Source organism: Triticum dicoccoides, chromosome 5A, assembly GCF_002162155.2.
Source record: "Triticum dicoccoides isolate Atlit2015 ecotype Zavitan chromosome 5A, WEW_v2.0, whole genome shotgun sequence".
Lineage (NCBI taxonomy): Eukaryota > Viridiplantae > Streptophyta > Magnoliopsida > Poales > Poaceae > Triticum > Triticum dicoccoides.
The window spans coordinates 369,774,841-369,797,673 of NC_041388.1; the positions used below are offsets into that span (position 1 = coordinate 369,774,841).

At 48.5% G+C, this 22,833-nt stretch overlaps 1 protein-coding gene across 2 annotated transcripts; it reads right to left on the bottom strand.

Moving 5' to 3' along the window:
* Nucleotides 1-14,745: 14,745 nt before the first annotated feature.
* LOC119301560 (protein GAMETE EXPRESSED 1-like) lies at nucleotides 14,746-18,629 on the bottom strand. 2 transcript variants are annotated; one of them, XM_037578546.1, is made up of 6 exons: nucleotides 18,508-18,629; nucleotides 16,194-17,353; nucleotides 15,961-16,087; nucleotides 15,676-15,862; nucleotides 15,410-15,566; nucleotides 14,746-15,317 (listed from the first exon to the last, which is right to left on the bottom strand). In XM_037578546.1, the coding sequence occupies exons 2-6, from the start codon at nucleotides 17,264-17,266 to the stop codon at nucleotides 15,017-15,019; spliced, it is 1,845 nt and encodes a 614-aa protein (XP_037434443.1). In that variant the 5' UTR covers nucleotides 17,267-17,353; nucleotides 18,508-18,629; the 3' UTR covers nucleotides 14,746-15,016. The 2 variants fall into 2 exon arrangements, with proteins under 2 accessions (XP_037434443.1, XP_037434444.1); XM_037578547.1 differs by lacking the exon at nucleotides 18,508-18,629 and adding an exon at nucleotides 17,473-17,853.
* Between the last annotated feature and the right edge of the window lie 4,204 nt (nucleotides 18,630-22,833).

Consider the following 22,833-nt stretch of genomic DNA (forward strand, 5'->3'; position numbering starts at 1 on the left):
AGCCCCGTGCTCGCCTAAGTGGACTAAAGAATAAGTCGATTGCGGTAAAGGCGCCTTGCTTTGAACCTGCAAAATACATTTCGATCCAAAGACAATCATATTCAAGCACCAAATTCAAGTTTGAATCGATATCTAAAGGAACCGAAAGCGCTCAGGCGTTAAGCCTGTTAAGGTTTATCGGTTACAATTCCACTCGGCATACCGAGGCAAATTTAAAGCGTCGAGCCAGAAGAAGTTTTTTTACCCCTCCTGGGGAGGGCTGGAAGGTGCAACGAATTCATCAAGGTCAATTTCGTCGGCGATCCGAGTGGCAGCTGCAAGGAAAGTTTCCATAAAGGACCTAAAGTCGTGTTTTTTGGTGTTGGCCATCCGAAGAGCCGCCAGCTTCTCTTCTCGCGCATCTTTACAGTGGACTCGGGCCAGACACAGAGCGACATCTGCACCACACCGAGCCGAGGACTTCTTCCATTCCTGCACTCGACCAGGGATCGTGTTCAAGCGAGCCATCAGCGACTCAAGGTCATTCTGAAGGGTCTCCTCAGGCCAGAGCGTCGAGTCGATGCGAGATGTGGCGGCCTTCAGCCTTGCAAGATAGTCCACGACAGCTGCAACACGAGGCTCCAGTCGGAAAACATCCATGGCAACTTCGTCGTTCACCGGAGAATTGATGGGGTCGAGGTTTGGCTCCAGCCGGCTAGTTTCTTCTTCAAAGTTTTGACAAAATTCTGCAAGGATGATCACTAAGTCAAGGGGATGGTCGAATGGAAAAACCACAGTTGGAAATGTTTGCCAAACATAGAAGTTTACCTTCAAGCATAAGAAATAGCTTCTTGGCAAGACCACTCAGGAAGGCCTCCAGATCAGTTTTCTTCCCAGTCAATTTGCTGACTTGGTCGGTCAGGGCAGCTTTATCAGTTCTCAGTCGACTGACCTCCTTGTTGGCGATCCCAAGAGCAGCTTTCAGATTGGTATTGTCTTGTTCAAGCTTGGTGACTGAAGCTAACTTCTCGTCAGCAAGCTTGATCTTCTCAGCTAGTTCAAGGTCTTTCTTCTGTTGGGCCTCCCTTACCTTACCTGCAAGTTACAGCAAGATCAGATTTTGAAACAAGCAAGAGGAAAAACAGTCGTCAGGGTCTCACCAAACATACCTTCGGTCTCCTCCTTTGCCTTTGTCAGCTTCTCCTGAACCAGCTTCAGGCTCAGCTCGAGTTGAGTGTGCTTGTTTTCCAGCTCAGAGTAGCGAGCCACAAGATCACAAGAGTTCTGCGAAGAACCAATCGACTAAATGTCAAATATAATTCACTTCCGAGTGAAAAAGGAAAAAACACACGTTTCTAAGACTACAGCCGAATAGAAGCATTCGACCGTAGTCCCGGGACTACACCCAGTGGGTGCACTCAGCGTGCCCCCACTAATCCTGTTGAAGACAAAGTCGACCAGTCGACCTCAAAAAAAAAAGAGAGCGAGATGCATTCTCTAAGACTGTGATCAACTGCAAGCAGTCGACCACAGTCTCGGGGACTACACCCAGTGGGTGCACTCAGCGTGCCCCCACCGGTTTGTGAAATCCAGTCGACATAGTCGACTGACAGAAAAATTGACATCATAAAGCCTAAGGCCGACTGCCAGCAGTCGACCTTAGCCTTGGGGACTACACCCAGCGGGTGCACTCAGCGTGCCCCCGCTAATATGGAGTTTAACCGACAACACCCACTGGGTGACTACTGTAAATTCCGGAAAGGAAAAGTTTTTGGCAGCATATCCAATAGAACAAACAGTGGTCGACTGACCTGAACATTGCTTTGGAGGGCAGAACTGGCGTCATAAGCTGCCTGGCTCGCGTCCCGGATGGTCTTCAACTGCTCCATCATGATTCCCGCCTGGCGTATGGCTTCCTTCGCCGCGCCAGCTTGGTCCTCTGGGACGTGGTGCGTTGTGAAGAGGGAGGGCTGCGGAGCACTCGTCAATGGATCTGCGAAGGACACCGTGTGTCGAGTGGTGTTCTCTTCCTCCGCAATCAGAATCTCAGGCGCCATCACATCCTGGGGCACCTTACTGGCGGACGCTTTCCTGCTCCTCCTGCGCTTCAGCGGTTCCTCATCCTCATCATCATCAGGGAGATTGATAACAGCGGTGGGTGGAGCTACAAAGAAGAATCAGGATCATCGCGAGTCAGTCGACTAAGAACGGCGTTAAGAATACAGTACCTGGTTTCGAAGTTGCTGCATCCTCCATCTCGTGGTCATCAGCCCGGGCCGAGGTTTCAGAAGTAGCAGCACTGCAACTCCAAAGGATCAGTCGACTAACTTCAGCGTCGACCAGAGACAAAGTTCACACGAGACAAGAAGACTTAAGCAGCATGATTACCCTGATATGGTGGGGATGGACACCTTCATCTTCGGCAGGAGCTTGATCGGCTTCGACGAGGCCGCCCTGGGCTGCTTCGGCGCCTTTTCAGTCGGCACCGGAGAAGTGGTCCGAGGGCGCTTGGTCGACTGAACAACGGTCGCAACCCCCTTGCCACGTTCAGTCGAAGGGTCGTGGACAAGCTTCGACCGCCTTTCTGAGCGCGGTGGTACGACCTCCTCCTCCTCTTCTTCCTCATCCTCAACGTCATCTTCATCACCGTCATCATCATCGTCGTCGTCATCATCCTCTGCAACGTCCGAGTCCCATCCCTCCTCTTCCTGGCTCTCGCCCCCACTCGCCTCGCCCTCCTCAGTCGGAGTTTGTGCCCCATTGGGCATCGAGTACAGTTTGGTGAGAGCCTAGCAGATATCAAGACAAGGATCAGTCGACCAGTCGACAGGATAAACAGAAATAAATGTGAACGAGAACACAGTGGAGAGCAGAGCAAATGTACCTTGTTTGGATCGTTGTTGTGGTCGAGTGGAGAGATCCTTATGGCTCCGCGTGGGTTATCCTTGTTTCCGGTAACGGCTACCATCCATCTTTCCAGAGTGACATCGTCGACTGCTTCTGGATGGACTCGAGTCTCGTCTTCAGTTCCGCAGTACAACCACATGCAGTGGCTCCGGAACTGAAGGGGCTGGATGCGACGCCTGAGGAAGACCTCCAGGAGGTCCATGCCCGTCACTCCCTCCCGTACCAACTGCACCACGCGCTCCATCAGCATCTTCACGTCAGCTTTCTCCTTCGGAATCAACTTCAGAGAGGATGGCTTGTTCACTCGGTCCATGGTAAACTGTGGGAGTCCACTCGACTGCCCCGGCGTCGACTGGTCCTGGCAGTAGAACCAGGTCGACTGCCAGCCTCTGACTGACTCGGGGAAGGTCATGGGCGGGAAGGTGCTCTTATTCCTCACCTGGATGCCCAGACCCCCACACATTTGGACGACTCGGGTCCTTTCATCGCCTGGGCTCGCCTTCTTCACGGTCTGAGAGCGACACGTGAATATGTGCTTGAATAAACCCCAGTGCGGTCGACAGCCCAGGAAACCCTCACACATGGACACGAACGCGGCAAGATAGGCAATAGAGTTTGGGGTAAAGTGGTGGAGCTGCGCTCCAAAGAAATTCAAGAAGCCACGGAAGAAAATACTCGGCGGCAAGGAAAATCCACGATCAACATGGGTGGCCAAGAGCACACACTCACCCTCTTCTGGCTGGGGCTGCCATTCCTTCCCCGGAAGCCTCGCAGCTCCATGAGGGATCAAGCCCTCGTTGGCCATGTCGAGGAGGTCTTTCTCTGTGATGGTCGACTGGATCCAGTCTCCTTGGACCCAGCCCTTCGGCAGGCGGGATCTGGACGAGGACCCTCCGCGGCTGGTAGATCTCCCCTTTGCCTTCTCCGACGCCGACGCCTTCTTCGCACGTTCCAGCGCCGCCGTCTTCTCCTTGGCCATGGTTGCCGGCGAGATGCGCGAAGGGAAGTTGTGCGGGGGCGAGAGCGAGCACGCTGGGCGGGGACGAAGGGAGCAGAGAGAGAGAGAGAATGCTGAGGCGCAGCACAGAAATCCTCGCCGGGCGCATTTATAAGGTCCCTTCCGAGTGGATGACAGGTGGGCCCGGTCGATCTAATCATATCCGGGAGCAGTTATGCAGACGGGATACATGGCGAAGAAAGCAGCGCGGAGATCGAGGCGTCTATGTCCCGTCCCATCCGAACGCCGCGGTCCGCTCCACTTCACGCGCGTCCCCAAATTTCGCATCCCACGGAATCCGCGAACGGTAGACCAGTCTGCCAGACGCGGGGTTTCCCGCGATCCGTCGCTCGGGAATCGTCGAAGCCCGAAAGATCACTCGACGAAAGAAGAGAATGGATCGGGTCGACTGAAGACAAGTTGCTCACTATCGACGAAGAGATTCTTTGATCCAGAACAACGCACGATCAGTGTGCGAAGGTTAATCGGAAACAACATCAACTCCTTCCTCACTCGAAGCCTCAATCCATTCGGGGGCTAATGATGGGGTCATGTACCTAGGGTAGGGTCATGAACCTGGTCTAAGTGCCTTGCCCAAGGACACCCTTAGAAGAGGTCGCCTTCCAGTCGACCAACAAGGGACTCACTCGACTGACTTGAAGGACTCGACCATGAAGACCCACTCGACCATCAGGAGGTCAAGAGGCACTCTGCACTGCAACGGCCTGTAATTAATTAGGCTTTATGATAGTAAAGGCACTTTATGTGGGGCGTTACCAGTAACGCCCCAGACTTAACTCACCTTAAACCCTCTCCTACGTGGGCTGGCTGGGGTCCTGGCGCACTCTATATAAGCCACCCCCCTCCACAGGCAGAAGGGTTCGGCATCTTGTAACTCACATACTCATAATCCACTCGACCGCCTCCGGGCTCCGAGACGTAGGGCTGTTACTTCTTCCGAGAAGGGCCTGAACTCGTACATCCCTTGTGTTTACAACCTCTCCATAGCTAGGACCTTGCCTTTCCATACCTACCCCCACTCTACTGTCAGGCTTAGAACCACGACAAAGCCCTGCGTCGGTAGAACATCATCACCGTCATCACGCCGTCGTGCTGACGAAACTCTCCCTCAACACTTTGCTGGATCGGAGCTCGAGGGACGTCACCGAGTTATACGTGTGCAGAACTCGGAGGTGTCGTACGTTCGGTACTTGGATCGGTCGGATCGGGAAGACGTACGACTACTTCCTCTATGTTGTGTCAACGCTTCCGTTGCCGGTCTACGAGGGTACGTAGACAACACTCTCCCCTCCCGTTGCTATGCATCACCATGATCTTGCGTGTGCGTAGGAATTTTTTTGAAATTACTACGTTCCCCAACAGTGGCATCCGAGCCTAGGTTTTATGCGTTGATGTTATGCACGAGTAGAACACAAGTGAGTTGTGGGCGATATAAGTCATACTGCTTACCAGCATGTCATACTTTGGTTCGGCGGTATTGTTGGATGAAGCGGCCCGGACCGACATTACGCGTACGCTTACGCGAGACTGGTTCTACCGATGTGCTTTGCGCAAAGGTGGCTGGCGGGTGTCAGTTTCTCCAACTTTAGTTGAACCAAGTGTGGCTACGCCCGGTCCTTGTGAAGGTTAAAACAACACCAACTTGACAAACTATCGTTGTGGTTTTGATGCGTAGGTAAGAACGGTTCTTGCTAAGCCCGTAGCAGCCACGTAAAACTTGCAACAACAATGTAGAGGACGTCTAACTTGTTTTTGCAGGGCATGTTGTGATGTGATATGGTAAGACATGATGCTAAATTTTATTGTATGAGATGATCATGTTTTGTAACCAAGTTATCGGCAACTGGCAGGAGCCATATGGTTGTCGCTTTATTGTATGCAATACAATCACGTTGTAATGCTTTACTTTATCACTAAGCGGTACCGATAGTCGTGGAAGCATAAGATTGGCGAGACGACAACGATGCTACGATGGAGATCAAGGTGTCGCGCCGGTGACGATGGTGATCATGAAGGTACTTCGGAGATGAAGATCACAAGTACAAGATGATGATGGCCATATCATATCACTTATATTGATTGCATGCGATGTTTATCTTTTATGCATCTTATCTTGCTTTGATTGACGGTAGCATTATAAGATGACCCCTCACTAAATTATCAAAGTATAAGTGTTCTCCCTAAGTATGCACCGTTGCAAAAGTTCTTCGTGCTGAGACACCACGTGATGATCGGGTGTGATAGGCTCTACGTTCAAATACAATGGGTGCAAAACAGTTGCACACGCGGAATACTCAGGTTAAACTTGACGAGCCTAGCATATAACAGATATGGCCTCGGAACACGGAGACCGAAAGATCGAGCGTGAATCATATAGTAGATATGATCAACATATTGATGTCCACCATTGATACTACTCCATCTCACGTGATGATCGGACATGGTTTAGTTGATTTGGATCACGTGATCACTTAGTATCTTGCTTGTCTATGTTTGATTGTAGATAGATGGCTCGTGTTGTTGTTCCGTTGAATTTTAATGCGTTCCTTGAGAAACCAAAGTTGAAAGATGATTGTAGCAATTACACAGACTGGGTCCATAACTTGAGGATTATCCTCATTGCTGCACAGAAGAATTACGTCGTGGAAGCACCGCTAAGTGCCAAGCCTGCTGCAGGAGCAACACAAGATGTTATGAACGTCTGGCAGAGCAAAGCTGGTGACTACTCGATAGTTCAGTGTGCCATGCTTTACGGCTTAGAACCGGGTCTTAAACGACGTTTTGAACGTCATGGAGCATATGAGATGTTCCAGGAGTTGAAGTTAATATTTCAAGCAAATTCCCGAATTGAGAGATATAAAGTCTCCAATAAATTCTATAGCTGCAAGATGGAGGAGAATAGTTTTGTCAGTGAACATATACTCAAAATGTCTGGGTATCATAATTACTTGACTCAACTAGGGGTTAATCTTCCTGTTGATAGTGTCATTGACAGAGTTCTTCAATCACTGCCACCAAGCTACAAAAGCTTCGTGATGAACTATAACATGCAAGGGATGAATAAGACTATTCCTGAGCTCTTCGCGATGCTAAAAGCCGCGGAGGTAGAAATCAAGAAGGAGCATCAAGTGTTGATGGTTAATAAGACCACCAGTTTCAAGAAAAAGGGCAAAGGGAAGAAGAAAGGGAACTTCAAGAAGAATAGCAAACAAGTTGCTGCTCAGGAGAAGAAACCCAAGTCTGGACCTAAGCCTGAGATTGAGCGCTTCTACTGCAAGCAGACTGGTCACTGGAAGCGGAACTGCCCCAAGTATTTGGCGGATAAGAAGGATTGCAAAGTGAACAAAGGTATATGTGATATACATGTTATTGATGTGTACCTTACTAATGCTCGCAGTAGCACCTGGGTATTTGATACTGGTTCCGTTGCTAACATTTGCAACTCGAAACAGGGGCTACGGATTAAGCGAAGATTGGCTAAGGACGAGGTGACGATGCGCGTGGGAAATGGTTCCAAAGTCGATGTGATTGTGGTCGGCACGCTACCTCTACATCTACCTTCGGGATTAGCATTAGACATTTAGACCTAAATAATTGTTATTTGGTGCCAGCGTTGAGCATGAACATTATATCTGGATCTTGTTTGACGCGAGACGGTTATTCATTTAAATCAGAGAATAATGGTTGTTCTATTTATATGAGTAATATCTTTTATGGTCATGCACCCTTGAAGAGTAGTCTATTTTTTATGAATCTTGATAGTAGTGATACACATATTCATAATGTTGAAATAAAAAGACGCAGAGTTGATAATGATAGTGCAACTTATTTGTGGCACTGCCGTTCAGATCATATCGGTGTAAAGCGCATGAAGAAACTCCATACTGATGGACTTTTGGAACCACTTGATTATGAATCACTTGGTACTTGCGAACCGTGCCTCATGGGTAAGATGACTAAAACGCCGTTCTCCGGTACTATGGAGAGAGCAACGGATTTGTTGGAAATCATACATACAGATGTATGGGGTCCAATGAATGTTGAGGCTCGTGGCGGATATCGTTATTTTCTCACCTTCACAGATGATTTAAGCAGATATGGGTATATCTACTTAATGAAACATAAGTCTGAAACATTTGAAAAGTTCAAAGAATTTCAGAGTGAAGTTGAAAATCATCGTAACAAGAAAATAAAGTTTCTGCGATCTAATCGTGGAGGAGAATATTTGAGTTACAAGTTTGGTCTACATTTGAAACAATGCGGAATAGTTTTGCAACTCACGCCACCCGGAACACCACAGCGTAATGGTGTGTCCGAACGTCGTAATCATACTTTATTAGATATGGTGCGATCTATGATGTCTCTTACTGATTTACCGCTATCGTTTTGGGGTTATACTTTAGAGACGGCTGCATTCACGTTAAATAGGACACCATCGAAATCCGTTGAGACGACGCCTTATGAACTATGGTTTGGCAAGAAACCAAAGTTGTCGTTTCTGAAAGTTTGGGGCTGCGATGCTTATGTGAAAAAGCTTCAACCTGATAAGCTCGAACCCAAATCGGAGAAATGTGTCTTCATAGGATACCCAAAGGAGACTGTTGGGTACACCTTCTATCATAGATCCGAAGGCAAGACTTTTGTTGCTAAATTCGGAGTTTTTCTAGAGAAGGAGTTTCTCTCGAAAGAAGTGAGTGGGAGAAAAGTAGAACTTGATGAGGTAACTGTACCTGCTCCCTTATTGGAAAGTAGTACATCACATAAACCGGTTTCTATGACACCTACACCAATTAGTGAGGAAGCTAATGATAATGATCATGAAACTTCAGATCAAGTTACTACCGAACCTCGTAGATCAACCAGAGTAAGATCCGCACCAGAGTGGTACGGTAATTCTGTTCTGGAAGTCATGCTACTAGATCATGATGAACCTACGAACTATGAAGAAGCGATGGTGAGCCCAGATTCCGCAAAATGGCTAGAAGCCATGAAATCTGAGATGGGATCCATGTATGAGAACAAAGTGTGGACTTTGGTTGACTTGCCCGTTGATCGGCAAGCGATTGAGAATAAATGGATCTTCAAGAAGAAGACTAACGCTGACGGTAATGTTACTGTCTACAAAGCTCGACTTGTTGCAAAAGGTTTTCGACAAGTTCAAGGGATTGACTACGATGAGACCTTCTCACCCGTAGCGATGCTTAAGCCTGTCCGAATCATGTTAGCAATTGCCGCATTTTATGATTATGAAATTTGGCAAATGGATGTCAAAACTGCATTCCTGAATGGATTTCTGGAAGAAGAGTTGTATATGATGCAACCAGAAGGTTTTGTTGATCCAAAGGGAGCTAACAAAGTGTGCAAGCTCCAGCGATCCATTTATGGACTGGTGCAAGCCTCTCGGAGTTGGAATAAACGCTTTGATAGTGTGATCAAAGCATTTGGTTTTATACAGACTTTTGGAGAAGCCTGTATTTACAAGAAAGTGAGTGGGAGCTTTGTAGCATTTGTGATATTATATGTGGATGACATATTATTGATTGGAAATAATATAGAATTTCTAGATAGCATAAAGGGATACTTGAATAAGAGTTTTTCAATGAAAGACCTCGATGAAGCTACTTACATATTGGGCATTAAGATCTATAGAGATAGATCAAGACGCTTAATTGGACTTTCACAAAGCACATACCTTGACAAAGTTTTGAAGAAGTTCAAAGTGGATCAAGCAAAGAAAGGGTTCTTGCCTGTGTTACAAGGTGTGAAGTTGAGTAAGACTCAATGTCCGACCACTGCAGAAGATAGAGAGAAAATGAAAGATGTTCCTTATGCTTCAGCCATAGCCTCTATCATGTATGCAATGATGTGTACCAGACCTGATGTGTGCCTTGCTATAAGTCTACCAGGGAGGTACCAAAGTAATCCAGGAGTGGATCACTGGATAGCGGTCAAGAACATCCTGAAGTACCTAAAAAGAACTAAGGATATGTTTCTCGTATATGGAGGTGACAAAGAGCTCATCGTAAATGGTTACGTTGATGCAAGCTTTGACACTGATCCGGACGATTCTAAATCGCAAACCGGATATGTGTTTACATTAAACGGTGGAGCTGTCAGTTAGTGCAGTTCTAAACAAAGCGTCATGGTGGGATCTACATGTGAAGCGGAGTACATAGCTGCTTCGGAAGCAGCAAATGAAGGAGTCCGGATGAAGGAGTCCATATCCGATCTTGGTGTCATACCTAGTGCATCGGGTCCAATGAAAATCTTTTGTGACAATATAGGTGCAATTGCCTTGGCAAAGGAATCCAGATTTCACAAGAGAACCAAGCACATCAAGAGACGCTTCAATTCCATTTGGGATTTAGTCCAAGTGGGAGACATAGAAATTTGCAAGATACATACAGATCTGAATGTTGCAGACCCGCTGATTAAGCCTCTTCCACGAGCAAAACATGATCAGCACCAAGGCTCCATGGGTGTTAGAATCATTACTGCGTAATCTAGATTATTGACTCTAGTGCAAGTGGGAGACTGAAGGAAATATGCCCTAGAGGCAATAATAAAGTTATTATTTATTTCCTTGTATCATGATAAATGTTTATTATTCATGCTAGAATTGTATTAACCGGAAACATAATACATGTGCGAATACATAGACAAACAGAGTGTCACTAGTATGCCTCTACTTGACTAGCTCGTTGATCAAAGATGGTTATGTTTCCTAACCATAGACATGAGTTGTTATTTGGTTAACGGGATCACATCATTAGGAGAATGATGTGATTGACTTGACCCATTCCATTAGCTTAGCACTTGATCGTTTAGTTTGTTGCTATTGCTTTCTTCATAACTTATATATGTTCATATGACTATGAGATTATGCAACTCCCGTTTACCGGAGGAACACTTTGTGTGCTACCAAACATCACAACGTAACTGGGTGATTATAAAGGTGCTCTACAGGTGTCTCCGAAGGTATTTGTTGGGTTGGCGTATTTCGAGATTAGTATTTGTCAGTCCGATTGTTGGAGAGGTATCTCTGGGCCTCTCGGTAATGCACATCACTCAAGCCTTGCAAGCATTTCAACTAATAAGTTAGTTGCGGGATGATGTATTACGGAATGAGTAAAGAGACTTGCCGGTAACGAGATTGAACTAGGTATTGAGATACCGACGATCGAATCTCGGGCAAGTAACAAACCGATGACAAAGGGAACAACGTATATTGTTATGCGGTCTAACCGATAAAGATCTTCGTAGAATATGTAGGAGCCAATATGAGCATCCAGGTTCTGCTATTGGTTATTGACCGGAGACGTGTCTCGATCATGTCTACATAGTTCTCGAACCCGTAGGGTCCGCACGCTTAAAGTTCGGTGACGATCGTAATTAGGGTTTTTTGTTTTGATGTACCGAAGGTTGTTCGGTGTCCCGGATGTGATCACGGATATGACGAGGAGTCTCTAAATGGTCGTGACATAAAGATTGATATATTGGAAGCCTATATTTGGATATCGGAAACGTTCCGGGCGAAATCTGGATTTTACCGGAGTACCGGGGGGTTACCGGAACTCCCCCGGGGGTTATTGGGCCTACATGGGCCCTAACGGAGAAGAGGAGGGCCGGCCAGGGCAGGCCGCGCGCCCCCTCCCCCCTAGTCCGAATAGGACAAGGAAGTGGGGGGGCGCCCCCCTTTCCTCTTTCTCCCTTCCCCCTTCCTTTTCCAACAAGGCAAGAGGGGGGAGTGCTACTCCCGGTGGGAGTAGGACTCCTCCAGGCGCACCCCTTGGGCCGTCCGCACGTCCCCCTCTCCCTCCTTTATATACGGGGGCAAGGGGGCACCCCATGACACACAAGTTGATCTTCGTGATCGTTCCTTAGCCGTGTGTGGTGCCCCCTTCCACCATATTCCACCTCGGTCATATCGTAGCGGTGCTTAGGCGAAGCCCTGCGTCGGTAGAACATCATCACCGTCATCACGCCGTCGTGCTGACGAAACTCTCCCTCAACACTTTGCTGGATCGGAGCTCGAGGGACGTCATCGAGTTGAACGTGTGCAGAACTCGGAGGTGCCGTACGTTCGGTACTTGGATCGGTCGAATCGGGAAGACGTATGACTACTTCCTCTACGTTGTGTCAACGCTTTCGTTGCCGGTCTACGAGGGTACGTAGAAAATACTCTCCCCTCTCGTTGCTATGCATCACCATGATCTTGCGTGTGCGTAGGAATTTTTTTGAAATTACTACGTTCCCCAACAAGGGGGGCACCGCACACGACTAAGGGATCAATGATCAACTTGTGTGATCTAGGGTGCCCCCTTCCCCCGTATACAAGGGAGAAAGGGGGGAGGCCGCCCGGCCCCTGTAGGGCACGCCAGGAGGAGGAGTCCTCCTCCTAGTAGGAGTAGGACTCCCCTTTCCTACACCTACTAGGAGGAGGAAAGGAAGGGGGAAGGGGAGAAGGAAGGAAAGGAGGAAAGGGGGCCGGCCCCTAGTACAATTCGGTTTGGGCTAGGGGGGGGGGGGCGCCCTGCCTCCTCTCTTCCACCACTTGGCCCATGAGGCCCAATACTTCTTCCCCGTATTTCCGTAACTTCCCGGTACTCCGAAAAATACCCGAATCACTCGGAACCTTTCCGATGTCCGAATATAGTCGTCCAATATATCGATCTTTACATCTCGACCATTTAGAGACTCCTCGTCATGTCCCCGATCTCACCCGGGACTTCGAACTACCTTCGGTACATCAAATCACATAAACTCATAATACCGATCGTTACCGAACGTTAAGCGTGCGGACCCTACGGGTTCGAGAACTATGTAGACATGACCGAGACACGTCTCCAGTCAATAACCAATAGCAGAACCTGGATGTTCATATTGGCTCCTACATATTCTACGAAGATCTTTATCGGTCAAACCGCATAACAACATACGTTGTTCCCTTTGTCATCGGTATGTTACTTGCCCGAGATTTGATCGTCGGTATCTCAATACCTAGTTCAATCTCGTTACCGGCAAGTCTCTTTACTCGTTCCGTAATGCACTATCCCGCAACTAACTCATTAGTTGCATTGCTTGCAAGGCTTATAGTGATGTGCATTACCGAGAGGGCCCAGAGATACCTCTCCGACAATCGGAGTGACAAATCCTAATCTCGATCTATGCCAACTCAACAAGTACCATCAAAGACACTTGTAGAGCACCTTTATAATGACCCAGTTACGTTGTGACGTTTGGTAGCACACAAAGTGTTCCTCCGGTAACCGGGAGTTGCATAATCTCATAGTCATAGGAACATGTATAAGTCATGAAGAAAGCAATAGCAGTAAACTAAAACGATCAAGTGCTAAGCTAACGGAATGGGTCAAGTCAATCACATCATTCTCCTAATGATGTGATCCCGTTTATCAAATGACAACTCATGTCTATGGTTAGGAAACATAACCATCTTTGATTAACGAGCTAGTCAAGTAGAGGCATACTAGTGACCTGTTTGTCTATGTATTCACACATGTATTATGTTTCCGGTTAATACAATTCTAGCATGAATAATAAACATTTATCATGAAATAAGGAAATAAATAATAACTTTATTATTGCCTCTAGGGCATATTTCCTTCAGTCCCATTCCACGTGATAAGCCGATTGAACAGAGAAAATACCAGTCTTTTTCATGCTCCATGCCACGAAATTTGTCATTCATGGATAGGTAGGGGAATAGCAAAGATCCTTTGAGCATCAACATGCCAAAAGGTTTGATTTACTAGCCCTTCATCCCAGTCTCCTGATACAGGATCAATATATGGTCACAAACCCGGGAAAGGAGTTGATTACCCACATGGTTATCGCCGTTCTAGAGGGAGATTGTGGGATCCAGGCATCTTTCCAAATTTTAATATTTTTTCGCCATTACTAACTCTCCAAGTGTGACCTCTCCAGATTACTCTTTGGAGAATTAATCTCTTTTTTGTCTTCCAAATGTTATTGTCTTATTGGGTCATCTCAAAAGCTTATTGGGCCAAAGGGGAAAATCTCACTGCGACCGGTGAAGAGGTACCGGCTTTCATGTGTGTGACTACGGTCAATGGAACATGGGCCAACCTAGTAACATTTTCTATGTTGTTTACTTCAGTCTGCATTGCTAAAAAAAACTTTGTTTCCACCTATCCTTTCCTTTCCTTTTTCCTTTTTTTGCGTGAAATGCATGACTATTTTTTATATGTATGAACACCTTTTTAACATGTGAATATTTCTTTTCGAAAGAAGAAAATCTACATTCATACACAAGAATATTTTTTTAGAAAAATATTAAGTTTTTTTGGAGTACATGAACATTTATTGTGATATGTGTTTTTTTCTTGCAATATATGAAAGATTAAAAAACACCAAGACTTATTTGAAATATTTGAACATTTTCCTCTTCATTTTTGAAACACATGAATATTTTTTTTCTCACGAACACTGAATCTGTTACATAGAGGTGAACAGTTCTTTTTTACAACACATTATCATTTTACTTAGTGTTAAACTGCTTTATATAAAGTTACTGATAATAAATATATTTTAAAAGATTGTATAGAAAAGAAAAATAACACTATCTATTAAAGGTACACAAACAAGATTCGGCCCATGTATAAAGCTTCAGGCAATGCAGGCTTATGGGCTTATTGCTCGCAACAGGTCACATTTACGAATTTCCAGGCTAGACTGACTGAAAAAAAAAATACTGACTGAAAAAAAGTTGCTCTAAAGAAAAAGACTGACTGAAAAAAAAATACGCTACAAAAATTACAGTGAAAAAACTGCAGAATGAAAATCGTTTGAATGATTTACAGTAAAGAGTCATTCAACAGTCGTAGTTTTCATTACAATTAAGTTAAATTTGCTATAAACATATCGTCAACATCCTTATACATATCCTATCATTTCAGATTGACCGGCAAAAACCAAACTCATACGTGCCAGCTTAATACAAACGACGTAGAAGTAGTAGATCACAGCATCACACACCCAAGCTAAGAACTGCCGCAAACCTTCTTCTCTCTCTCGGAAATAAAACCACAAACCCCGCCGCATTTCCACAGGGAGCAAAAACGTCGGTCTCCATCACTGCTTGCTCCGGCGCCGCAGGTTGTACCTCCGGCTACCCGACGTGGTGATGGAGTTCTCGGCGACCTCTTCCGGCAGGGCGCCGTACCTCCGGCGGGTTTGCTCCGGCAGGGCGTAGTTAGGGTCGGCTGTGCTGTCCGCCTCATCCGTCAGCTCGTCGAAGACCCACGAGTAGTTCCTCAGGCTCTCGTCGCTCTCCGAGCCGTACCAGAGCATCCTGTCGCCTGCGTTCTCCTCCAGTGTCCGGACCTTGTCCACCAGCGTCTGGAGCAGCCGGTGGTTCAGAACTTCGTAGTCCCTGAAATATAATGTTCCAACGAGTTAATTAAACTCAACCATCTTTTTGTAAGTGCGCAATCTCAACCTGAGAGTTCGTAGTTTCTTACTCACCTGAACGTGAATATGGAATGCAAGATCTGGATAGTGGCGGCGGCCAGGAACAGCAATCTGACCAAGAACACCTTGGACAGGACCCAGAACTGGTTGTCCAAGTTGCCGGCTGCGATCTTGATCAGACCCATCTCTAGCAGGAGCGTGATGCACAGACCTGCCCAAAAAGACGTTAGGAAATCGAACAATATGCAGTGACATAGATGCAATGGGTTGCAGCAACTAGTACAGATCCGAAGAAAACTGAAGAAAAACAATGATCTTACCGAAGTAAAGTTGGCCTCTGATGCTGAAGGTCTGCTTGGCGCTGGTGAGCATGTAGATGAGGAAGACGATGCAGCAGTAGAAGAAGAAGGCCTTGATGAAGCGGGACTCGGCTAGAATGGCGTTGTGGAGGATGTAGAGCTTGTCCAGCGCCGCGAAGATGTTGGCCTGCTTCGCTCTGAACTCCTCCTGCAGGCCCAAAAAAGGTTCAGTTAGCATACAGGTGCGAGTTAGATTTTATCACGTGACGAAAATAATTTTAGTTGAGAAAATACTAAAGCTAGTACCTGAGCTGCTAGTATGGAGTGTGAATTCAGGATGAGATGATCATGAGCCTGCCGGATCTGCTCCTGCTTCGACAACAGCTCTTCCTGCTGACGCTGCCCAAACAGTGCAAATTTCTCCAAAGTTTCCCTGCAATTTCAGATAAAAATCAACATCTCTTTGTGTCCACAGTCCCCACACACATTAAAAGAAAGATGGAAAATTCAGTTATTTTTTACACAACAAAATGCATTACCTGCTTTCCTCGAGAGCCTGGGACTGAAAGGTGTGGAGGCTAGTCAATCCATCCATGGCCTTGTTCTGCCCATCCAAGAGCTGCATCTGATTCTCCAACGATTTGCCCGCCACACTCCCAATCTCATCGGCAGTGCCCTGGAGAACCAGCATCTTGGAAGACATCAGGTCGCCGACAGTTGCGATCTCCTTCTGAATGCCCACGGCCTCCTCCGTGAGCTTCCCCATCCCGTCCCCCAGCTGATCGTACGACTCCTGGATGCGCTCCATGCCGGCCTCGATCTTCTTCCTCATCTCGGCCTGCCCTTCCTTGAGCTCCGCCTGGGAGGCGGCGATCTCCTTGGACTGGTCGGAGATGGTCCTGGAGTGCGCCAGCACGTCGTCGATCTGCGCGCCCACGCCCTTGGACGTCTCCGCGAGGCGGTCCGCCTGCGCCTCGATGGACGACAGCGCGTCCCGCACCTTGCCGGACTCCCTGATGATCTCCTCCGACCGCGCCTCGATCACCTCCAGCTTCTCCTCCGCCGACTTGGAGGAGCGCGTGAGGTCGTTCACCAGCCGCTCCGTGCTGTGCTTGAAGGCCTCCGCCTGCAGCTGGTGGCACAGCGTGTTGGTCTCCAGGAAGAACTCGAGGAACAACTTGCTCTCCGAGTCGCCCAGCTTCTTGCGGCAGTGCACCATCCTGGACCCGCCGGCGCAGGACGGGAAGGCCGGCCGGCCCGAGTCCTCCTGGTAGCAGCTGCTGAGGTGCCACGCGAGGCGCGCCTGCCGCTCCTTGTCGGCCATGATCTCGCCGCAGCCGGCGAAGAGGTTCCGGTACGCGTCCTGCCAGCAGTTCTTGGGCCCCGCGAGCTTGTTCCGCGCGTTCTCCAGCAGCTTCACCCCTCGCGGGTTGTTGGTGACGTCCATGGAGAAGTCGGCCACCGCGCCGTCGAGCTCCATCATCGGGGGACTGTTACCGGCCGCCGAGGAGGACGGAGACGAGAAAATGTTCCATGAGAACCCGCTGCCCCGCCGAGGGCACAGCCACAGGCAGGCCAAAATCAACAGGACAAACGATGCGTTCTTCCTCATGGCGCTGGCCGGTCAATTAGGCACCGGAAAAAGAGTGATCTTGGTGGAGAGAGTTGAATCAGAGGTCAATTGCAGTGCAAATCCTCCCTGCCAAGGACAAGGATGGTCAAGAAAGCAAGAATTAAAACGTATTCACTGGATGCAGATTGTTGTCATGCTCGCATCATAATTCATAGTATTAAACTCTGAAAATCTTGATTAATTACCAAATTAAAGCGGCAAGATCAAAATCCCAAGTTCTTGGTGCCAATTACTCGATCACGCACAGTAAAACCCAACCACCATCAAAATTAAATCCAATTCGGTCAGTTCCAGCCTAACACAATCATGCAAATTTCCCGTTGCAAGAAAGGGGATGTATTGAAACGATCTTTTCCCCAGCGGAGAAGAAGAACAAGAGAGCAACGGGCTGTCGCAGATGTGTGCCGGCTCTGCCGTGTGAAAGGGTATGGGCGCCGGATAAATATAGTGCCCCGCGTTTCTTCGCCGGCAAGGCAGAGGTCAGATCCGATCGGAGATTTACAAGGGGAAAAAATAGTAAGTCGGTTTGGGGCTTTTGACACCACGGATGACAGGGACCCGGACAGCGCACACTCGCGCTGAACTGGACATGATTTCACGGGAGCAATGGCGGTTTAGTCGTGTTATTTTGGAATTTCCTTTGGTTAATTAATTAACCCTGGGCACTACTGGGATGTCGACGGGAATGCCAAAATGGAAGAGGGTTCAGAGATCTCTTGCCATGCCATGTTCCGTTGCCGGCAAAGAAGCTCTGTTAATTACAGTAACCGCCAGTTGGATCCCCAACCAACTAGTGTTAAGTCGGCGACGTTGTAGGTCGGTGGCACTGTCTTACGCCACATGATTCAGAGAAGAGCCCGGCCGGGCCAGCCATGTCAGAGCGGAGCAATCCCCTTTCTCCTACCCGGGACGCACGCGGCATTGTGTTGAGTACTGAGCACCGACTGACATGAACGCTGGATTTCTGCTATCTTCCTCCCGAGCACATGGTTCCGACACCATCCTACAGAAAATGAAGCTTCTGTATGCATGAAACACTACGATCTAAGTACTCATCTAAGCAAACACCACAGTCCACAGTCCATGCACCGGTGTACAAGAAGAGCAAATTGGAAAGAAACTCGGTCCCAAACCAAAATTGGGATGAGTGCAGGCACAATTTGACTCGGAGAAAGAGAAGGAGAGACAAGCGGCGAGGAGAATGATCTGCGGGAACTCACCGGCGGTGGCGAATCGGACCGTTGGCTTGAGTGGTGGAGGCGATGATGGGGGAGGAGCGGCCTGACGACAGCAGGGGACGATCGAGACAGGGACGGGGCGGGGCCGGAGCGGGTGAGTGGCGCGTATATATAGTGGAGTGGGGGCAAGCCGGCTGTGGTTTGGACGTTTGGTAGAGGTGGAAAGAAAGGAACTGGCGGGGCCGCCGCGGTGAAAACGTCGCGTTGGTTCGCGCGAGAAGGCGCCTCCTCCTCCTCCCCTCCCCGCGTAGGAAAGAAATGGGAACAGTAGTCGAGAGACGAAGACGAAGAGTCGCAAAACCACCGCGTGGTTAAATTTGGTCACTCGTTGCGCCCGTTCAGTTGAGAGACGCGACCCCAACACGGACGGGTTCGGTAATACTACTGCCGTCCAAATTTGTGATTAGAAGCACTTTCGTGTTCGTTCCTTCTTTTATGCAGATTAAAGTTGTAAATTTTACATTGCAATGGCAAACACGCCCACTCCGCCGCTCTCTTCTCTCAATGTTTTCCCCAAATGTTGATCACAAACAAGATGAATACAAGCACGCACGCGGAACCAACCAGAAAGGTCGAATGACAACACGTGTCCAAAGAACTTGGCAGAAAATATTCTTCTAGAAAAAAGGTACGGAAAAGTCCTTAAGTAATCCCGCAACTGCCATCACGGCTGCTAACTGTTGCCGGACTCGTAGAAAAGCCATTTCCAAGAAAGGCGTTGTGAATCGATGAAGAAGCACATTGTCGGCAAGACCGTTGTCGTTGTGGTCCGTCGACCGGGGATCATCCCCACCCTCCACGAGTCCCGGAATCACCTGTCAGCCATCGGCGTCTTCGAGGCCGAGCGCTAGATCCACCGCCATCAATCCTCCAGCCTAGATCCACAACTGTCATTCTCTCTCGCCCAAGGGTGACACTGAAGGAAATATGCCATAGAGGCAATAATAAAGTTATAATTTATTTCCTTATATCATGATAAATGTTTCTTATTCATGCTAGAATTGTATTAACCGGAAACTTAGTACATGTGTGAGTGCATAGACAAACAGAGTGTCACTAGTATGCCTCTACTTGACTAGATAATTGAATCAAAGATGGTTAAGTTTCCTAGTCATAGACATGAGTTGTCATTTGATTAACGAGGTCACATCATTAGAGAATTATGTGATTGACTTGACCCATTCCGTTAGCTTAGCACGATGATCGTTTAGTTTGTTGCTACTGCTTTCTTCATGACTTATACATGTTCCTCTGACTATGAAATTATGCAACTCCCGAATATCGGAGGAACACTTTGTGTGCTACCAAACGTCACAACGTAACTGGGTGATTATAAAGATGCTCTACAGGTGTCTCCGATGGTACTTGCTGAGTTGGCATGAATCGAGATTAGGATTTGTCACTCCGATTGTCGGAGAGGTATCTCTGGGCCCTCTCGGTAATGCACATCACTATAAGCCTTGCAAGCAATGCAACTAATGAGTTAGTTGCGGGATAGTGCATTACGGAACGAGTAAAGAGACTTGCCGGTAACGAGATTGAACTAGGTATTGAGACACCGACGATCGAATCTCGGGCAAGTAACATACCGATGACAAAGGGAACAACATATGTTGTTATGCGGTTTGACCGATAAAAATCTTTGTCGATGTCAAAACCGGCGGATCTCGGGTAGGGGGTCCCGAACTGTGCGTCTAGGCCGGATGGTAACATGAGGCAGGGGACACAATGTTTTACCCAGGTTTGGGCCCTCTTGATGGAGGTAAAACCCTACGTCCTGCTTGATTGATGTTGAAGATATGGGTAGTACAAGAGTAGATCTACCACGAGATCAAGGAGGCTAAACCCTAGAAGCTAGCCTATGGTATGATTGTTGTTGGTTCTACGGACTAAAACCCTTCAGTTTATATAGACACCGGAGAGGGCTAGAGTTACACAGAGTCGGTTACAATGGTAGGAGATCTACATATCCGTATCGCCAAGCTTGCCTTCCACGCCAAGGAAAGTCCCTTCCGGACACGGGACGAAGTCTTCAATCTTGTATCTTCATAGTCCAGGAGTCTGGCCGAAGGTATAGTCCAGCTATCCGGACACCCCCTAATCCAGGACTCCCTCAGTAGCCCCTGAACCAGGCTTCAATGACGACGAGTCCGGCGCGCAGATTGTCTTCGGCATTGCTAGGCGGGTTCTCCTCCAAATTCCGTGTACCTGTTGAATAATGTCCGGTTTCTTGTAGCGCTCCTTGGCTTCTACGCCCAATAATGGCCGTCTTCCACGTGTCAAACGAATACGAAAAGTCAGGGTGTTTTTACATTTACACCCCTAGCCGCGTGAATGAGCCGCCTATTTAAGGGGACGAGGATTTAGATCCAAACCACACCTTCTCCCCTCCGCGAGTATTCATCAGGGCGTATCCGACAGAGGTCCATTCTATCATGGCCGGCTGCCGCAGCTCCTCCTCTCGCCCTTCCAGCCCTCAGCCTGGAGATTGGGAGAGATGCTCCATCCCGCACAGCGAGCTAGTGACGCTCCAGACCAAGGGATTTCTCCCCCCGGCCTATATGGTCCCGGTTCGAGCCGGACTTGCCACCTATAATGGCGGAGAGCAAGCGGAGAGCGCCCCCAATCCCTCCAAAGGAGAGCGGGTATGCCTTGTCCCTTACTTAATAAGAGGGCTCGGATTTCCAATTCATCCGTTTCTCCGGGGGCTCCTGGAGTTCTATGGCCTCTAGCTGCACAACCTCACGCCTGCCTCCATATTGCATATCGCGGGCTTCGTAGCCCTTTGCGAGCTGTTTTTGGGCTACGAGGCTCATTTCGCGCTATGGAAAAGGCTATTCTGCCTTGTGCCCCGTTCTCAGAAGGGGTCAATTTATCAAGTGGGCGGAGCCGAAGTGTGGCGCATCGCCGGGACCGGATATCTATCCGGAACCCCAAAGAAGGCGTCCGAGGACTGGCCTTCGGAATGGTTTTATATAGAGGATGTCCCGCTGCCGGATCCTGTCTGGATCGGCCTCCCCGAGTTCGACAGTGCTCCCCTAAAGAAGCGCCTAAGCTGGCGTCCACGGAGCCCTCAGAGGGAAAGCGACAAGGACGTTCTTTACCTGATGGGCCGGATAAGATTGTTAGCTCATTCCGGAATGACCATGATTGGGGTCATGGCCGCATGCATCATGCGAGGGGTGCAGCCGCTCCAGTATAGAGGCCACCCCACGTGGGACTTCAACGGGGAGGACGATGCCACCCGCCACGGCCTTAAGGGGCCGGATTCGGCTGCCGCTCTAATAAAGATCTTGTCCACTTTGTACAAGGGAGAAGAGGAGGAATTTCTCCGCGTCAACCCACAGGGTGGATTTTCTATGTACAATCCCCCAAGTTGGGTAAGTGGACACTTTTACTTGCCCATCCGTTTTATATTCCCATCGTTAAATATTCAGTCTAACGACTTCAACGCAGGAACTGCGCCAGGCTGTTAAAGAAATAAACAGCCCTCCTCCACAACCCGAGGATCCAAGACGGTCCCTCGACCCGGCCTCTCAAGAGGATCCGGACTTACCTATGGAGCTGATTGATGGGGTGTTTCATCAATTGAGCAAGGACAACGCCTTGATGGCCATTACGGCCGATTACCCAGGGCTACTCCCAGCCTCACAGGTAACTGAGACCGAAGTCCCAGCACTTTGAAAAGGAATCTATCCTCGCGTGTTTTCGATTGCCGTATGACAACCGTGTTTTGTAGGGGAGGTCCTTGAGACGGGAGGCCGAGCCTGCGGCGACTAGCCAACGAGGGGCGACAAGGCCCCGCGGGCTGAAAAGAAGTGCGGTCCGGGCTGAGACGCCGGCGCAAAGGTATAGCGCGCCATCTTATTCCCAAGTGTTATTCCTTCAAGGCATATTAACGCTCGTGCTCTCTTCAGGACGAAGAGACCTCGCCAGACTATATCCGGAGAGGTTGCCAATCGCGCCTCCACCAGCCAGGCTCCAAAGCCTAGTCCGGAAGCGGAGGCGAACACAAGGCGCGCACCGGACGCTCCTCCGACAGAGGATGCAGACAGGCTGTCTGCCACCAATTCCGAGGTGGAGAGTGCCATGAACCACAGGCATCGCCGAATAGTTCTTCATGACGCTTGTTTCTCCCAAGAGGCATTGGATGCCTTCAATTTGGGAGATGCGTACCTCCGTGCCGCTCAAAATGGTCTAACCAGAGCCACAGAGCAATATGTAAAAGACATACGGGTAAGAAAATTTTGGTAATTATATATATACCAGTAGCCCCCGAGACTTGAAACAGTTAGAATAACTGATTTA